Source organism: Nothobranchius furzeri, chromosome 5, assembly GCF_043380555.1.
Source record: "Nothobranchius furzeri strain GRZ-AD chromosome 5, NfurGRZ-RIMD1, whole genome shotgun sequence".
Taxonomy (NCBI): Eukaryota; Metazoa; Chordata; class Actinopteri; order Cyprinodontiformes; family Nothobranchiidae; genus Nothobranchius; species Nothobranchius furzeri.
In genome coordinates, this window is record NC_091745.1 from 77427679 (window position 1) to 77447132 (window position 19454).

Here is a 19454-nt window from a genome sequence, read left to right on the forward strand (position 1 = left end):
AATTCTGTGGGTTAGCAGTTGTTAAAGAGCAAGTCACCCCTTACAAGAAGTGTATTTCACTCCCACTTCATGTTTGAAAAATGCAACAAATGCTGTTGCCTAGCAAACCGAGAGGGTGGAGCCACTAACAAATACACACACTCATGACATTGTGACATCATAATGTACCAGTTTACATCATAGCATACCTCTTAGCCAACAGCGGTGGCAGATTTAAATTCAAATGCAGTGAAGAGTTTTTACCTGACAACGGCACAACACTGACAGCTTTAGGCAGAAATTTTAATTTTAACTAAAATGCACTAAAGTGCAAAACTATTGACTACACGTGTCTGCAGCACGATTAGACACACATTTATATAGTTTATCAGAAAAAATAGTTGATTTTGGGGTGACTTGCTCTTTAATGTTTCATATTTTGTAATTCACATTTGTGGTTTTAATTATGTCTGTGGCGCTACATGTTTTATTGTTTTATTCTATTGTTGTACAGCACCTTGGTGGCGTGCTCATGCCTGTAAGGTGCTCTATAAATAAAGGCTGAGCGAGCGAGCGAGTGAGTGAGTGAGTGAGTGAGTGAGTGAGTGAGTGAGTGAGAGTGCTTCGGCCGATGTAATCAGCGTTCGGTGTTCTAGCGGTGCTTTGTGAGAAAAACATTCAGACAGCCCATCTTGGTGAACTAGTGCAGCTAAAACTCTAATAAACACACCTGAAAACAATTCCTACTGTTAGTTTACCTCCTTGCATTATTAACACCTTTCAATGTTTTGATGGTGTGATGTCATTTCCTGTCATGTTTACAAATATTACTGCGCATTATACAGATTTGTTTACTTTATTAATACTGAGACATAATTTCAAACGGTCTGTGGTCATTTTGGTATTTTCCAATAATTATTGATAAATATAGTTTTATTGATCCAAAGTGTGACATGTGAATTGTTCGTATTCTGTACAGTTTCAGGTGGGTGTAGTTAACATTTCCTTTACAGATGTTGAAAATTATACATTTATTCTAGTCGACTAAAATAAAAATAAATTATGACTAAAAAGCTAAAACTCAATCAAACTTTCTTGAACGCTGCTCTGGGTTGGGGGTTGTAGAAATAGCTGTAACTTTGTCCACCAGGGGGCAGTACAGTCGCTGGCGTGACCGTGTGACCTTAACTAGGGGGTATTTAGTAACAGCAAGCATCTGCCGGCCAACTACCAGCATGGCTGACTCCGGTCTGTGGGCGGAGGCGTGTGCAACCCTTCGGCCATGTTGTTCTGGCTAAAGGTTCGAGGAAAGGGGAGAGAGTTTTTGTGTGACTCACCTCCGCGGCCCTCGCTGTCAGCTGGCTTCACCTGGATCGGCCGATTCATCTGAACAACAGAACAGAGGCAGTCAGCGCGGAAAAGGCTTTCTATCTCACGCCACCTTCCGTAAGCACTCCTGATTTGGGTAAGCGGTTTTCTAAGAAAGGGTTTATTCATAAGCAGGAGGGCAGATGATTCATGTGCACGGACAAACAGGTGTGTGTAGAAAGTACTGACTCTAATGTAAAAGTCACAGGTTCACAGATTAAAGCTAAACATGTGTTAGAATAAATATTTCAATTAATTTAAAAGTCAAACAAAAGGTCTTGTGTTCATCTCAGACTCTTAATAGTACCTTTGATTCCCTCCACACACACACACACACACACACACACACACACACACACACACACACACACACACACACACACACACACACACACACACACACACACACACACACACACACACACACACACACACACCAGGGATTGTGAAGTGGCAAGATTAAGAATTCAGGTCAGCTGATCTGGATTACAGAAGTGAGGATTAGATGAGGGAAGAGAGAAGGGCTGAGACACACAGGAGAGGAGAAGTGTGTGTGTGTGTGTGTGTGTGGGGGGGGGGGGGGTAATGATGAGTGTAAAGGGAACAGACACAGCTGACTGAAAATAAAAAGCATGAAGAAAGCAAGTCAGGAGAAGCCTCAGGGACCACGGATGACTCCGACCGGCTGAAAGAGCAGGTGGAAGGCCAAGAGGAACCTTGGGAGTAAATGGAAACTCTGGAAAAAGACGTATTACATGAAAAGTGAGACCGAGAGAGGCCGAGAGCAGAGGGATGAAAGCAGAGCTGCCCCTGAGAGACGATTCTGAAGCAGGGATAGAGGAGGGCAGACGGGGCGCGACTTGCTCTACCTGAAACACTTTATGACTATAGAGCACCGTCACTGCCAAGAACGCATCGCTGCCAACTCACATTTGGAATGTGCCCTCCTTTAATACACTCAGTATAGTTCTCACACAGATACAAGTACAGAGACATGCTGCACGCTCGGTGCTTAGTCATTCCACTGAGGCGAGGGAGTGTTGGTGCCAGGGGGTAGAGAGAGGAGGAGAAGGGCTGCAGAGTGATGGAGGTGAAAATGGTCTGACCCAGAAGAGGAGTGGAGGAAGGAGAGAGAACACATGAGGTATACAGATGAACAAAACTCAAGTCTGAGTAGAAAAATGTGACTTTTTCCAAAATGTTACAGTGTAAACGTGACAGTTTGGGAATGACTGAGAGGGAAAGAAAACCAAAAAGGGACAAGAGGCTACAGAAAGGAGGTGAAGGAGGGGCGAGGAGGGGTGAGGAGGGGAGGAATGGATAAAGGTCCCAGTGGGGTGTTAAGGCAGCGTAATGAAGCTGGTAATAGAAGAGAGGGCAGATCCATGCATCTGATTAATCAGCTCTTAGCTGTCACCACAAACCTATCGATCTGAGGCAGAGCCATCACACACACACACACACACACACACACACACACACACACACACACGTGCACGCACACACACACACAAACACCCACAAACACACACGCGTGCGCACAGACACACACACACACACACACACACACACACACACACACACACCCACATACACGCACACACACACACACACGCACGCACACACACGCACGCACACACACACACACACACACACACACACACGCACGCACGCACACACACACACACAAACACCCACAAACACACACGCGTGCGCACAGACACACACACACACATGCGTGCACACACACACACACACACACACACCCACATACACATACACGCACACACACATACACACACACGCGTGCACACACACATCTGCATTTTTTAACGTAACCTTGACCTCCTCCTAAGGTTTTGGCCGTCTATCCATGCTACCATCCATCCTGCTCTACGGAGACATTGATCAGTCCCGTCTTGTCCATTGATTTGGGATTCTGTTGTTGGGTAGGTTGATTGTTGCCGGATTTGTGTCCACTAACCTTTTCCCTAACCTTGCATTCATCCATCACCACTTTCATTCCTCCTATCCAAACTCATCCTGGTGTGTCTGTGTGTGTGTGTGTGTGTGTGTGTGTGTGTGTGTGTGTGTGTGTGTGTGTGTGTGTACAGTGAGGTTTGTGAATCCATTTGAGTGTGTGTGATAATCTGATGAGTTTCTACATCAGCGAGGCAGAGAGAACCAAAGGAAAAAAAGAGAAGCAGCAGGTGAGAAGAACGCTCTGCTGCAACACAATGGCATCGGAAAATTGGCATGGCAACCAGCTCGTTGTCATGGCAATCATATGACGGCACACTGGGTAGGTAAACAAAGATGCTACTTGCCAAGGGTGCTTGCTGTGCTCTGAGGGTAAACAAAGAATTAGTGCTGGAGAATGGTTAGCTAGTGGCTTGGTACGCTCTTTCACCCCCACCACACACACACACACACACACACACACACACACACACACACACACACACACACACACACACACACACTTTCTATGGGAGTTTGGAACAACAACATATTGCCTGAGAAGAAGTAAGTGAGCAGAGCAGGAGGGAGTGCGAGGTGCGCGCGTGCCCATAGATCAGCCTGACTGTTGTGTTCTGTCTTGTCTTGTTGTGGTTAAGTCAAATCTTGGACGGGTGGTTCTGAAACTGTAATTTCGTTGTACTGGGACGCCAGTACAATGACAAATAAAGGTCCTCGATTCTTCTGGTAATAACGAAGAGCTGGGGCAGAGGCCCGAGGAGGAAGTGTGTAGGAGAGAGAGGGTGGAGGAACAGAATCTATATTTTTGTCATTTAAATTTTACTTAATTCTGTGAGAAAAACGCAGAGCATCCAGTTACTGGCACATCAGTCCGTCTTTTATTTTAATCCAACACACGAGAACAGCCACACACTCCTTTCATGTCAAATTATCCTCTAATTACTCACGTTCCAATTAAGGCTTAATTAACAGTAACCATCTGCAAACGAGCATGTAGGAGAGGGCGTCAGACTGCAGCTCGCTCTGATCCGTGCTGCAGAATACTAAGAAGCCCTCGCCGAGTTTTTGCCTTTCACATGAAAGTGAATTGGTATGTGAGGCGATGCACGAGGGCATGTATGTGATATATGATGGGAGCGTGAGCACACTCACTCGGCAGAGCCACGTGCACTCATGCATGCACGGTTGAATCATGAATGCAAACAGAGCTTCATTTGCATGCTGTGGGGACGCCAAAAATACACACAGTACATGACACTCCTCTCTGCACACACACACACACACACACACACACACACACACACACACACACACACACACACACACACACACACACACACACACACACACACACACACTGTCGTGCAGTTATTCCCCTCTCCCTCTGTCCTTCTGGTCACACAGAAACAAACACATACTACACACTTACAGTTAATCTTGCTCCCTGCAGTAACGCAGAGAGGATTGTACCAGGATTAGAGGATATTAAATCCTTGGATTATCCAATCAAATGTTATTTTCCGCCTCCCCCTCCCACTCAAAACCAGTGGACCGAACCAACACACCATGATGTGAGGGACAGGAGCATTACGTGTACGGACACATGTGCAGAACTTCTGGTCGTTCATCTTGTTCTCTCTTTTTGCCAAAAACACTAAAGGGAAGCTTTCTGCGACAGAAACAACCTGAATGCAGGTCACATAAGTAGGCAACCTTTGCATTCGCCCTTCCCTTTCAGTTTCCCTCACAATTTCAAAAGTCCATTATCCAAAGTGCTCAAGGATTGAAAACTATTTTTATCCCTTCTCCACGACGTAGCCTTATTTCTGCCTCTGCCTCTCTCGATCCCCTCTCAGCTCCATAATCCAACCACAGCGCCGGACGACGACGACATCACAGGTCTGCTAGCTTTTGTGGCCCGTTTGTTTCTTTCACACGTGCAACGCACACACACACACACACATTCAAGCTCAACATCAGTGTTCCAAATGAGTGTATTTTACACACGAGCAAACGTGACTGGAACTAAACTCGTGCAGCTCGTCACGCTTCAACGGTGGACCGTTTTTATCTCGCTGGAAACTGAAGGAAACACTTTATCCTGTGCTAAATCCTATTGGTGTGTTTTTGGGAATGTGCCGCAGCTGGACGACGACGCTGAACTGTGAGAAACAGAGAGCGAGTGAAAAGGTGGACCAGCGTTGCAGCTCCGCCCCTGTGCTTATCGTTTCCCTGTACCGCCACACTAGGCATTGCATCCCTGAGGTTCCCTAGCAACCTGGCATCTTGCTCAGCCTCGTTGCTTAGCAACACCGGCCTGCAACCATAATAAAAGCTCATGCATGGCCCATCCCCCTACACTCATCCCTCGCTGCTCTGTCACTCTCGTTTCATTCTTCACACCTGAGGAGTCTGCCCTCCCTCCGTTATCGGGCTGTTAACCCTTCATCGGCCTCTCTGATGGAGCATGAATTAACATTTCTTTTACGTTGACCCATCCACTTTCATATTGATAATAATAATAATACCCAGCTTTGGACGAAGCCAGAGTAACCGCCCTGTTGAACTGTAGCATTTGTGTCTTTTTGTCCAACGTGTAACGAGAAAATTCAGCATGCAGCAGTAGAGCACTCACTGAAATTTGATCCTTTGGATTTAGTTCAGCGTAATCCAGCAGCACTATAGTGGATAGCTGCTAGACCCATGCACTCGGACTTTTTTCTATTTTTGGGAGGGTAAGTCCTTTGGGAAATGAGCTTGTGAATTAAAAAGCCTGCTCAAAGCCACACTAATTCATGACTGCAGAAACCTCGTATTCAGAGTTTACACTCAGCCCGTGACGCATTTATGAAAGCTCAGATCCTTTAGACTACTATCTTATGGTACTAGGCATTACTTTTAAAGAGCAAGTCACATCAAAATCAACTTTTTTTTAGCTGATAACTAGTACAAATGAGTGTCTAAGGCCTAGTCCACACGTAGCCGGGTTTTTTGAAAACGAATATCCGCCCCTCCAAAAACTTGCATCCACACCACCTCATTTAAAAAAAAAACTCTGTCCACACGTACCCGGATAAATACGTTGTTAAGGACATGCCAGACCTGTAGGCGGCAGTACTTCCCCCGTTTTTAACCTCGTCCTTCGTCTGTGGTCTTCCGCAAGGAGCAGTAATTCCTCTTGCAAAAACAAACGAGCAAAAAGCGCTTGGACAATTGATAAAGCGAGCGCAGCTCTGAGGGCATCCATGCTGTCGGCTAGTGTAAACACAGGTCACACACGTGATGTCAGCATTTTTTTTATCGCGAAAAGTGACGTTGCGGACCTTAAAACTCCGGTTTTGTCTGTCCACACGCAGACACCCAAAACGGAGAAAACGCAGATCTTCACTTTGGCCGGAGTTTTTAAAAAGATCCGTTTTCGTGTGGATGACAGGCCAACACGTAGAAAAATATCTATGTTTTGGCAGATCCCCGGCTACGTGTGGACAGGGCCTAATAGTGTTGTAGACATGTGTAGATATTATTTTAGCATTTTGATGCATTTTCTTTGAAAACTCTAAATCCTGTCTAAAAACGTCAGTCTAGCGCCCTCTTCAGCTCAAAAGTATAGAACAGGTTTGTTTTGAGTGGGTTTTAGCCAGTGGCTAACCAGAACGATGCTACGTATCCAAGAACAGTACTACGTAGCAGCTCTGTGGCTGTGGGCTATAAAAGCACTGCGGTCTCAACCAGCCTTGTAGCAGTCGGGGCTCGGATTGGCCGCTAGTGGGTTGTGCTGCAGTTAGCGTTAGCACTGTGTCAGAATCTCAGCAAAGCTTCTAGCATTAGTTATTTACTTCTAGTAGCTTGACTGTTAGATTGTAGTTTAGTGTTTTTTTACATGTGAGTCTTTCGCCAACTGGATGGAGTTTGAACCGGTTATGCTGGTTTGAAGAACATTTCACAAATTAGTCCAAGCCGTTCCAGTAATTAGCCGAATCCCGCCAACTGCCGCTTCCCCAAAAAGGAGATTTTGGGCCCAATCTGAGCTGAGTAAGTACACCCATACATATAGTATGAGGACATAATTACAGGTGCTGGCCAGTAAATTAGAATATCATCAAAAGGTTGAAAATATTTCAGTAATTCCATTCAAAACGTGAAACTTGTACATTATATTCATGCAATGCACACAGACCAATGTATTTCCGATGTTTATTACGTTTAATTTTGATATTTATAGGTGACAACCAATGAAAACATCAAATCTGGTATCTCAGAAAATTAGAATATTCTAAAGGCCAATGAAAAAATGTTTGTTTCTCTAATGTTGGCCAACTGAAAAGAATGAACATGAAAAGAATGTGCATGTATAGCACTCAATACTTAGTCGGGGCTCCTTTTGCCTCAATAACTGCAGTAATGCGGCGTGGCATGGACTCGATCAGTCTGTGGCACTGCTCAGGTGTTATGAGAGCCCAGGTTGCTCTGATAGTCGTCTTCAGCTCCTCTGCATTGTTGGGTCTAGCGTATTGCATCCTCCGCTTCACAATACCCCATAGATTTTCTATGGGGTTAAGGTCAGGCGAGTTTGCTGGCCAATCAAGGACAGGGATACCATGGTCCTTGAACCAGGTGCTGGTGGTTTTGGCACTGTGTGCAGGTGCCAAGTCCTGTTGAAAGGTGAAGTCTGCATCCCCATAAAGTTGGTCAGCAGCAGGAAGCATGAAGTGCTCTAAAACTTCCTGGTAGACGGCTGCATTGACCCTGGACCTCAGGAAACAGAGTGGGCCAACACCGGCAGATGACATGGCACCCCACACCATCACTGACGGTGGAAACTTTACACTGGACCTCATGCAACGTGGATTCTGTGCTTCTCCGCTCTTCCTCCAGACTCTGGGTCCTTGATTTCCAAAGGAAATGCAGAACTTGCTTTCATCAGAAAACATAACTTTGGACCACTCAGCATCAGTCCAGTCCTTTTTGTCCTTGGCCCAGGCGAGACGCTTCTTGCACTGTTTCTTGTTCAAGAGTGGCTTGACACACGGAATGCGACACCTGAATCCCATGTCTTTCATGAGTCTCCTCGTGGTGGTTCTTGAAGCGCTGACTCCAGCTGCAGTCCACTCTTTGTGGATCTCCCCCACATTTTTGAATGGGTTTGTCGTCACACTTCTCTGCAGGGTGCGGTTATCCCTAGAGCTTGTACACTTTTTTCTACCACATTTTTTCCGTCCCTTCGCCTGTCTGTTAATGTGCTTGGACACAGAGCTCTGCGAACAGCCAGCTTCTTTAGCAATCACCTTTTGTGTCTTGCCCTCCTTGTGCAAGGTGTCAATGATTGTCTTTTGGACAGCTGTTAAGTCAGAAGTCTTCCCCATGATTGTGGTGCCTTCAAAACAAGACTGAGGGACCTTTTAAAGGCCTTTGCAGGTGTTTTGAGTAAATCAGCTGATTAGAGTGGCAGCAGGTGTCTTCTATATTCAGCCTTTTCAGAATATTCTAATTTTTTGAGATACCAAATTTGGAGTTTTCATTAGTTGTCACTTATGAATATCAAATTTAAATGTAATGAACATTGGAAATACATTGGTCTGTGTGCATTGCATGAATATAATGTACAAGTTTCACGTTTTGAATGGAATTACTGAAATATTTTCAACCTTTTGATGATATTCTAATTTACTGGCCAGCACCTGTAGAAGAAAACAGCAGTACAGCTTCGCTTTGCAACGATGACTCAACGATGTGTTTGAAGAGATCAGACCAGAGTGGACATGTCTGTCTGTGATGGCGCTGATTCTGATAGAACGTGAACGCAGAATGAGCTCAAACACCTCAGCTGTCATCACAGTGGTCAGAGGGGAACCACGGGTAAAATAATCCCAGTCACATCATTAAGCCTACGACTAAAGCCCGGGTAATTCTGGAACGACCAAAATTAAATGTGTAGATTTTGAAGAATAAAACAAGGCAACTGTAAGTGGAATGGTGGAATACCATTTTTAATATTTTAGCCTATATTTTTGTTTTCATTTTATATTAATCAAAGTTTGTTGCTAATCTGAGGATTTCTACATCTTACCTAATGTCCAAGTGAGAATCAGGTAATTCAGGCCCTGATAAAGGAGGATGATTTTACAGTTTTCTTCGATTGCTAAAACTCAAAAAGCAAAAGTGAGGCACAATTTTTACAACCTCTACTTCTGTTCCCAATCGCTTGACTCACTTTATCACTACTTAAGATTTCCTTATCGTATTAGAACTCTGATTTTCCTCCTTTATACTCTGATGTCAATTTCACATTACCTTGCTGTCAGAACACAGCACACAATTTTCAGGTTTACACACACTTCTCACATAAATTCTGAAAGCTTCAATCAACAACACTCAAATATTCAAATCTCTAAACTTTCAGGTCTGGCGAGCAATTTGCAATCAGAGATTGCAGCATAAAAGTAAGTTTCCACAAGGCTGCCCAGGTGTATGAGTGGTTTCAGGACCACCCACGGTTTTCCATTTTATACCTTCCACCTTATTCCCCCTTCCTCAATCCCACTGAGGAGTTTTTATCAGCCTGGAGGTGGAAGGTGTACGAAAGGAATCCACAGAGCCCGGTCCCACTGCTTCAAGCCATGGAGGAGGCTTGTAGAGATGTGGCCTTTGAGACCTGTCAGGGCTTCATGAGGCACTCGAGGCGGTACGTCCAGCGCTATTTGGACCAGGAGGACATCGCCTGTGATGTTGATGAGGCCCTCTGGCCAGACAGAGACCGGAGGCATGATGCCCCATGATTATGCTTGAATGGGAGAGGGGGTGGGGGGTTAACTGTAAAAATAAAATGTTTTGTCTCAAAATTTGTGTGTGTGTGTGTGTGTGTGTGCGTGTGGGGGACTTTAAAAATACAATTTTTGTCTCAAAATGTGTGTGATGTCTAATGTTTGTCTCAGAGAAAAGTGGGCACTGTCATACATTCAGTGTGTAATTCATTGGGTTCCATTTAGACAATTGTGTTTTCAGTTTTGCTCTTCAGGGCTCTTTCCATGCTTGGTAGTGTTCACCCAAAGGCTACTTGTGTTTAAGCAATGAATGGTGTGTGTGTGTGTGTCATGTGAAAATGTGGCTGTGTTTACCAAATGAAAACACGTGTTCCATTTTGGGAACATGTTACGATATGTGATGGCAGGGTTTTGTGTGTGCAGTTTTGAAAAACGTGTTTTAGCAATCGACAAAAACTGTAACTAACTGTAATTACTTTATTTATTCATGCAAGAGCTATTTATTATCTAGTTTGTTCCAGTTTACATTAAAATACTTTCTGTTAAATAGGGAGGCACAATTATGAATTTTGAAACAGTGGTTCACTGATGTTTATATGTGATATGTGTATGTATATATATATATATATATATATATGTATGTATGTATATATACACATATATACACATATTTATATATCATATATATATATTATATAGAGAGAGAGAGAGAGAGAGAGAGAGAGAGAGAGAGAGAGAGAGAGAGAGAGAGAGAGAGAGAGAGAGAGAGAGAGAGAGAGAGAGAGAGAGAGAGAGAGAGAGAGAGAGAGAGAGAGAGAGAGAGAGAGAGAGAGAGAGAGAGAGAGAGAGAGAGAGAGAGAGAGAGAGAGAGAGAGAGAGAGAGAGAGAGAGAGAGAGAGAGAGAGAGAGAGAGAGAGAGAGAGAGAGAGAGAGAGAGAGATTAGTCGGCAGGATGAAGTTTGTTTGTTTAGAGATGGGACCTTCAAACGAAGGTCATACCCCAGGTGCAAGTAAAATCCTGTCATACACTCTTCTGCAACTAACCACACACACACACACACACACACACACACACACACACTAGTGGCCCCTATTTGACAGATGTCTCTCTTTAAACTGACAGAAGTGCGCCCTGACTCCCTCCCACCCCTCCAGCGCCCAGAGAAAGACCTTTCTTCTACACTCCCCTCGCTCGTCCCTTCCTCCATGCTCATTACACAGAACTTTTGTCTCGTTTCCTCCTTCCCTCCGACCCGGTCCCCTCTACTCCGCCCCCGTCTCACCCTACCCTCTCCTTGTCTGCACATCCCTATTCATGCCAAACTGCTTCCAGACACCCCTCCATGTTTCCTAAACCCCCTTCCATTCACACAAATTCACAGATTCATTCAACCTCTTCCTATACGTCCACCTCAGTGCAGGCGCATTAATATCACATGGGATGAGGTGTCTGGGCTGCAAGCTTTACTTAAGCAACCGCATGTTAAAGGTCATATGAGGTCATTATTTTATATTTGTGGATTTAAGTTGACACACTTTAGTTCCAAGTTCATGGCAAGTGTGGGTCAGAAATACCCAGATAGAAAAACTGAACAGCCAATCATAAACCAGATAAGATCCTCCACACGGTTTTATTTCTATGAATGTGAGGAGTAGAGCCTGCAGAAGCTGGCTGCATGTGTAAAACAGATGGTGTGTGATGTGGACTCAGAGCTCAGAAGCTCAGAAGCACTGGTGAAAATTTACACTAACAGCAAATCATGTTTCCAGACAAACATGACTGTGAAAGTGACCAATAGGAAAGCCCCTGTGCGCGCGTGTGTGTGTGTGTTACATGGTCTTCTTCTTGCACACAAACAGTCAGATCTACACCTGTCCCTTTACTCCCTTCCAGTCCCACACACAGTGAGGATAAAAATAGAGAAACAGCCCGAGGGATGGGGGGGGGGCACACACATCACAGACCCTATCAGGAGGGGAGAGATAGCGGTAGAGGAGGAAGGGACGGTGAGAACAAGAAAACAGGATCTGTTTTAAATGGAAAATGCAGCAGTAAGCAGTGAGGGGGAATCGTAAACAGTGCTGCTGACCACATAAATATGCACGATTACCCTACATAGGCGCTCTAGTGGATAATTGCTCATCATAGCTGTTCCCCACAGGGAGGTTGTCTGGCAGGCTTCTTAGATTCCACATGGAAACACACGCGGGCGCTAAGTGGGTCTGATACACATCAAACGCACGTACAGGACGATAATAGCTCGTCTTCCAGAGTCACAACGCTACAGGAATAAATTATTTATTCAAACACAAATCCAATAATATATTTACAGTCATCATTTCTGTTTCTAGCCTTAAGAACCGCACAGGAAGCAACAACAGCACGGCCACGGAGCTGCAGCTCCTGCGCCTCCTCAGCCAGGGACATAAATAAACTCACTCGTCCTCCATTGAAGAGGACACAATAAAACAGCTCCCATCATGTTTACCGCTGTAACCATCAAAGTACACCATTTAAATCCATCGGCTCCAGAGCGCCATCAGCCATTTGAATGTAATCAATATAAAACCTACTAACTGTTATTATTTTTTAATACGCGTATTGATCTTCTGCTGTATCACTTATGGTTAACTACTCATCTTGTGGCACTTCTGCCTTTTAATAATTTATCCGCTCCAGTGTGTGTGTGTGTGTGTGTGTGTGTGTGTGTGTGTGTGTGTGTGTGTGTGTGTGTGTGTGTGTGTGTGTGAAGCAGGACAACACACACCTGGTAAGCTGCTTATCACACTTTAATTTCATCTACAGAGATCTGTGGATGCCGTCGTGACCAAACAGATGTGCGTGTGTGTGTGTGTGTGTATGATCATCTTACAACCATGTACATGCATGCATGTGTGTGTGTACAAACAGTTGTGTTAGAAGTGACACAAAGATGAAGAGAGCGATAAACACAAAGAGAGAGAGAGAGAGAGAGAGAGAGAGAGAGAGAGAGAGAGAGAGAGAGAGAGAGAGAGAGAGAGAGAGAGAGAGAGAGAGAGTCACAGCAAAGAACAAAAGAACAGATAAGAGGAGAGATATGAAGGGAAATAAGGCCGCAGCATGCAGGAGAGCGATAGAGTGATAGATAAAGAATGGAAATTAAAATCTAACCAGGACGGAGGAGGAAAGAAACAGGTGAATAAAAAGATGAGGAAAGATTCAATGAATGATTAATGTCTGCGCGTTCGTTTCTGACCACGAGAAGGGAGTTAGAGGAGTGGACACTACTGTTGAAGCTCTCATTTACTCAGCACATCCAAGTGGTCTCTAGTACAGATTAATGCCTTGTGAGTCTCTCTCTATGGAAAAAAAGCTCCGGCGCTCCTGTTTCAGGAGGTAGAAGTAGGCCAGAGGAGTGGAGATGTGGAAAACGGCAGGATTAGCAGTTTCACTCATCATTATTCATGATATTCAGATATCTCTCCTGATTGGCTAACAACAACACGACTCTACCGCCGACTCTGTCTGCTCTGCTACGTTGATGTCTTATCTCCACAAACAACACAAGCCTGGAGGAGTTCTGCTGTGTGGTGGAGTAGCTAATGCTAACGGTTAGCCTCTGTTTCCTGGACGCTAACCCAACAACAGCCATCCCCGTCGTGAGCCCAGATGGGCGAGTCCATGAATGTTAAGTGTGACGTAGATCTGAGTGTCTTTTGTAATCCGAACGTTTCCTCGTTTACTTCCTATCAGAGGCAGGAAATAGGGGTAGAAGAAACACAGAGAATTTAAAAATAATAAGCAAAAGCCAGCTTCTCGGTGAACTTCATCTTTATAATACAAAATATGCTCACTGCTGATTAATGTTGTAAACACAAGAATATAAAAAAGTTCCTCCAGGACGGAACACTCTACAGCGAACCCCAGCACACAGCCCTGACCTTTGACCCTGCACATGCTCTGCCATCCTATTGCCACAGTCTCTTTCAATAACAAAATAACAATCTCCATAAAAGAGACAACCTTAAAAAGTTCATGATCGGGTAATAAATCATAGCTCTGGAGTTTCTGAAACCTATAAAACCTGTTCTTTTCCATCTTTATTAAACATCACTCAGCACAGCACGCAGACGTTTATAGGAGTATTTTTCTATAATGAAATATTTCTGAAGTGTCGTGACAAAAGCAAAAAGCAGAAAGACAAGGACAAGCTGGTGTTTTTATGTCTTCTCCCTGATCAGACAGAGAAAATGACGTTTCAGGTGCAGCTAAACGCTCAGACAGCATGGCTCTGGTTTCTGGTCCACTGCTAGATTTCTACAGTAGAGACTGACACCGTGCAGCTCTTTCTCTCTCTCTGAGACCAAATGAAACAAAAGACACTCGGAAAAGGCCATCTGTTCATCTCTCCGGCTCTCAGTCCCTCTCTACTTTTCCTCATTTTCCACTCTGACAGTCATTTGCTCTCGCCGCAGCTAGCAAGGACGTTTGCGGTGTAGCACACTTCCAGAAGCTTCATTGCTCGGTTTAAGGCTGTACCGACTTGTGTGAACAACTGAAGTAGATATAATCCCATCTGAGATTGGCAGGTCCTAACACTCGTCACCGGTCATGGAAACGTGTCGTATCCGAGTGAAGCTACGCTTCTATTAAAGTCCCAGAGGTCTTTATCGTCCAGCGCTTTCTGCAAAATAAAGCAATCTCAAGATTCAAACTGCATTCCACTAACACCACCACACACACACACACACACACACACACACACACACACGACTATGAAAATGAGTTTGCAGTGAACTCATCACACTGCTCAACAAACAGAGAGGGAAGATGAGCGCAAGGGGAGGAGAGGGGGGAAGACCGGGGGAGTGAAACGGTCAAAGGGGTCAACTAATCAAGAGAAAAGGAAATGAGATGGGGGGAGGGGGGGGGGCAGAAAGGAGGACTAGGACGGGTGACTAGGAATCGCTGTGAAATGAGAATCTGAGCGGAAAGTGCGAGTGTGCAGTCAGAGACCAAAAGGAGCAAAAGACGAGGGACACGATGGCGTGAGTGTGTCGGGCTAGCGAGGAGTAACATCCTGCTGTTGCACGGGAACTGGAAGACATGAGGGGAGGAGCAGGACATGGGACGGGGGCGGGGGCTACAGCAGAATGAGGGGAACGGGCTTTAGGGATGGAAAAATGATTGAAAAGGGAAAGAAAAGAACAATGAGTGGAGCTGTGAAAGAGAGCGAGACATTTTCTTAAGTCATTTCTAAATCCCATCAAGAGAGGAAGAGGCGGCAGTGAGGAGGGAGGACGGAGAAAAGGGAGGGCGGGGGACAGCAGGACCGAAACAGAGGATTTAGAAATGTGTTCATCAGGTTAACTGTGTTCAGTTATGCCTGAAAATGGGAACAAATGCCAGAATTGAAGTAAACGACAGAATTACTGGTCTTTCTGATGCCAAAGATACTAAAACAGGGTCTTTTCATCATTTTCTTGAGTTGTTTGCTCTTTATTCTAACAACTTTCATCTCAAATTAGACAAAAAAGGTTCAGGAGAGGTTCAATCCAACCTCAGAAGATTAGAAAACAACCAAAATAAATAAGAGAAAGCTCAGAGAGAGTTGTTGAGTGACAGCCACACCCTTGTCTTTAGGCTGCTTGTTTAGTAAAAACTCAGTGAAATCATTCCTGGAAATTCTTTGTTTTGAAAATATTTACTGTGGTTTATTAATAAATGCAGTTTGTCATCTAAAAAAGCAGACCGGTGGGACGGTCAGTGGTGAGCAGAACAACCAGCAGACGGTGAAACGGTGGTTGGTTTAAACGCTGGGAGGTTAGACTTCTTAGCAGCCTCCTAATTGGATAAATGTCATGATCAACACGTATAGGCGAGTGTGTGTGTGTGTGTGTGTGTGTGTGTGTGTGTGTGTGTGTGCAGCAGGATTCCTACATGAAAAAGCATGCCTACGTGGGGATTTGTGCTCGTGAGTGTCAGAACACTTCCCTTCCCCCCTTCCTCAGACTCTCCTTCAACAATTTTCTCCCACAGATCTTATCGGGACTCCAGCTCATGAAGAAGGTGCAGAAACTGAAACTCTGATCAGTTGCAAGGAATCATAAATAAAATCAGATTAAGTGAGTTTCGGGGGTGCGAGCGACTCACTATTTGTTGTAACTGCTGAGAAAAACAAGCTAAATAGGAAAACAACATTCCTGCTTCTGCACTTTCACATCACTCCGTCTGTGCACGGATCCGAGTGTCACTGGGTGGGAATACGAAATCTTCCAAAGTAGAAACTTCTAAATCCTGCTGTGGAAACCAGGTCAGCGATAACAAAGCTAGGAAGGTACAGCCTCTGAGACGCACGTGTCTCCAGCGGTGCCCCCTCCTTAGTGAACAGTGTCCTGCCCCTCACAGCAGCTCACAGTCCCTCACTGGAGACCGGAGGGAGCTTGGGATGAGACAAAGGGGAATGGTCACATTAATTACACACACGCTCTTTAGACTGGAGCTATCACCGGAGGCTAACGGAGGAAACGACGGGGAGATGGAGTGACAGAGAAAGACAGAGAAATGGAGATGATAATACTCGTGGAGCCGCCTATATGTCTCCAGTGAGAGCGAGTGCTTGTGCTTAGCAGCGAGATGCCTGGCGGCTGCTGAGTTATGTCACAGTGTTACTAATGGGAGCTGAGCCCCTGATCTCTCCCTCACACACACACACACACACACACACACACACACACACACACACACTGATTTGAGGCTACGCTTGTATTTGTACACATGGTGGTCGGCTGTATTTGCATGTGGGTGAGGGGGATGGAGGCTGCGATATGAATAATTCTGTGTTTTGTGTGTATTGTTGCATGTGTGTGTGTGTGTGTGTGTGTGTGTGTGTGTAGTGCCTCGGGATGTTTGTGTTTATGGCTGTTTGTTTTGTGCACGTACCCCCGGTAGCGTTTTCTGCTCGTGGAGAGCGCTCTGGGCTTTCAGGGCCGACTCTCGAGCGCAGTACGTCAGGAACGCACATCCTGTCGGAGAGAAGGAGGCAGAGAAAGAGAAGAAGAGGACGAGGAGGAAGAGTAAAGATAGAAAAGGTCAGTAACTGGGTCATTTTGTGTTTTTTCCCCTTTCCAAACACACACACACACACACACACCATTATAAACCATTTAATCATCTCTTTAATGGCCTCCTTCTCTAAAACCCTCCGCCTTCCCTCTCTCTTCTTAAAACTGAACAGTTAAAGCTCTAGATCTCCATGCACTCAAGAGAAACTACCTTTGAATATTCAAGAGCAGAGAAAGACACTCCACACGGCACGGCACAACTCAGAACGCCACGGCACGAGTCGACACACATGACAGCACCACAGACGCGCGTGTGTGTGTGTGTGGCCATGCCAGCTTCCTGCCCTATTCCAACCACTACACATGCCCCACAGTCACTCCAAATACACCCCCCTCTGCTCTCCTATGGGCTGTACCTGTGTCTGAGTGTGTGAGGGAGGGGTGGGTAGTGGAGCTGTCTGCCAGAGCCGTTTACTACACCTGTCACCAGCACCAAGACAACAAGATTAGCAGCAGGTTAGTATCCCTTGTGACATCCCACACAGACCGATGCAGATTACATCAGTTCATTCACACAGACCTTAAATCTGAGGAATTAAGTCGTAAGTCAACATCACACCAGTAGATTAAAATATTGTATGGAATGATAAGGCACGCTGGGACGTGCACGGCACACACACACACACATCCTACAGCCCATCTCGTTGCTTTAAGGGGAGCTGTGGGGGATTCTCAACACAACCGTTTCTTTCCCTTGCGTCACCCGGGCTTACAGGTCCATTACGCTGATTGGAGCATGGTCTAATCTGGTTCACGTAACACAAAAAATAAACCCTCATCACTGTGTGTGTGTGTGTGTCAGAGAGAGGGTATTATCTTCTGCTTATTAGCAATTAAAGTTTTTAAAAGAACGATATACTGAAAAGGCCTATTTTATACTTTTTAAGGTGTTTTACAAATCTCAATAATTATTTCAAACAGGCATCAGGTAAGTTTTACCACCTTTCTGCTAAGGTTGCGGCGACGTTCACAAACGGTGTTTTCTCGCCCGTCTCCGCGGCCTCACACTGCAGCACTAACAGGAGATGAAGGAGGGAAGTGCTGTGACAGTTTCCATGGCTACATCTGACAGTCGGTGCAGAAAATCCACCCATCGATCTACCTGACAGTCACACGTCTGTCTCTCCACAACCGTATCAAGCCATCTGTCTCCTCGAGTCTCTCTCACGCTGTCGTTTTGTTAGTCTTTGTTTACGCTGGGTAAAACCTACCTTTGTGCATCCCAGTGTATTTGTCCTTAATCACAGTTAGCTCATAGATCTTCCCAAACTGCTCGAAAATGGGCTTGAGGTCCTTTTCCTCCAGATTCCGAGGAATCTGCCCCACAAACAACTTGATGGCGTCTGCCTCCTTCATCGGGACAAAGTGGAGGAGCTAATGGATCAGGACCAGGTTTCCCTGGGGAGGAGCAGCTGTTGCTGGACAAGTCCTTGGGTCATACCCGGAAACACATGAAGGGAGAAAAGTTAAAGCCATTCATCAGCATGGTCCCATTCACTCTGGTATTTTATATTTTACAGCTTTACATCACACCACCAGCTCATTTTAGACTTCCGGGGCTTTTTATTACTATTCACTTCATTGCAGGATAAAGATGTTTGGTTTTGGCTTCGTTAAAAATGAAAAGCAGTAAACGGAGTCTCATAAAATAAACATAAAAGCATTATTTTTGATCATCTATTGCCTGGCCTGGTGACAAAGAGCTTCAGAGCTTCAGGGAAACAATTATGCAAATGCTAATTAGCCAATCAAAATACAATAACGGTACTTTTCTCCAATTAACATTAAATAAAAACAGATCTATAAGAAGAAATTACCTTTCAGTGGGAAAACGACGTTAAGGATCCCTGCAGATGAAAAAGAGGAGAAACGGCGTTAGTGTGTGTGTGTGTGTGTGTGTGTGTGTGTGTGTGTAGGTGGGGGGTGAGAGGTTGTTTCTTTGTTTAGGCAGCTGTAGGGTACAGCATACATGGATGTTAGGAGGCTCCGCTGCTCTTTGTCCGATCCCCTCTCAATGTATACACACACACACACACACACACACACACACACACACACACACACACACACACACACACACACAACTATGAAAATCACGCATTTCTGCGTTTACCTGTGAAGTGGGTCAGAACGGAAGGATGCTCTGCTCCGGGTCCCCGTCGTTGTCCTCACCGCGCTGCCGCCTCGGTCCCGTCCAGCCTCCTCTCTCTCTCTCTGGATGCCCCCTCTCTTTGTGCCAGCCGTGCTCTCCCTCCTCCTCCT

General features: G+C 45.2%; 1 protein-coding gene and 1 long non-coding RNA gene across 2 annotated transcripts in view; one reads left to right on the forward strand and one right to left on the reverse strand.

The window, feature by feature from the left end:
• LOC107379582 (CUGBP Elav-like family member 3) overlaps positions 1-19454 on the reverse strand; it is a 28401-nt gene extending 8947 nt beyond the window's left edge. The window contains exons 1-5 of the mRNA XM_054741139.2: positions 19306-19454; positions 19010-19039; positions 18404-18621; positions 17011-17093; positions 1317-1365 (exon numbers count right to left, since the gene is read on the reverse strand). Of these exons, the coding sequence (XP_054597114.1) occupies positions 1317-1365; positions 17011-17093; positions 18404-18548 (277 nt within the window). The 5' untranslated portion in view covers positions 18549-18621; positions 19010-19039; positions 19306-19454. The remainder of the gene's footprint in view (positions 1-1316; positions 1366-17010; positions 17094-18403; positions 18622-19009; positions 19040-19305) is intronic.
• On the forward strand, positions 1216-17156 carry LOC129163457 (uncharacterized). The gene is made up of 4 exons (XR_008563359.2): positions 1216-1444; positions 3204-3296; positions 3462-3557; positions 17020-17156. It is a non-coding gene; the product is annotated as an uncharacterized lncRNA (long non-coding RNA).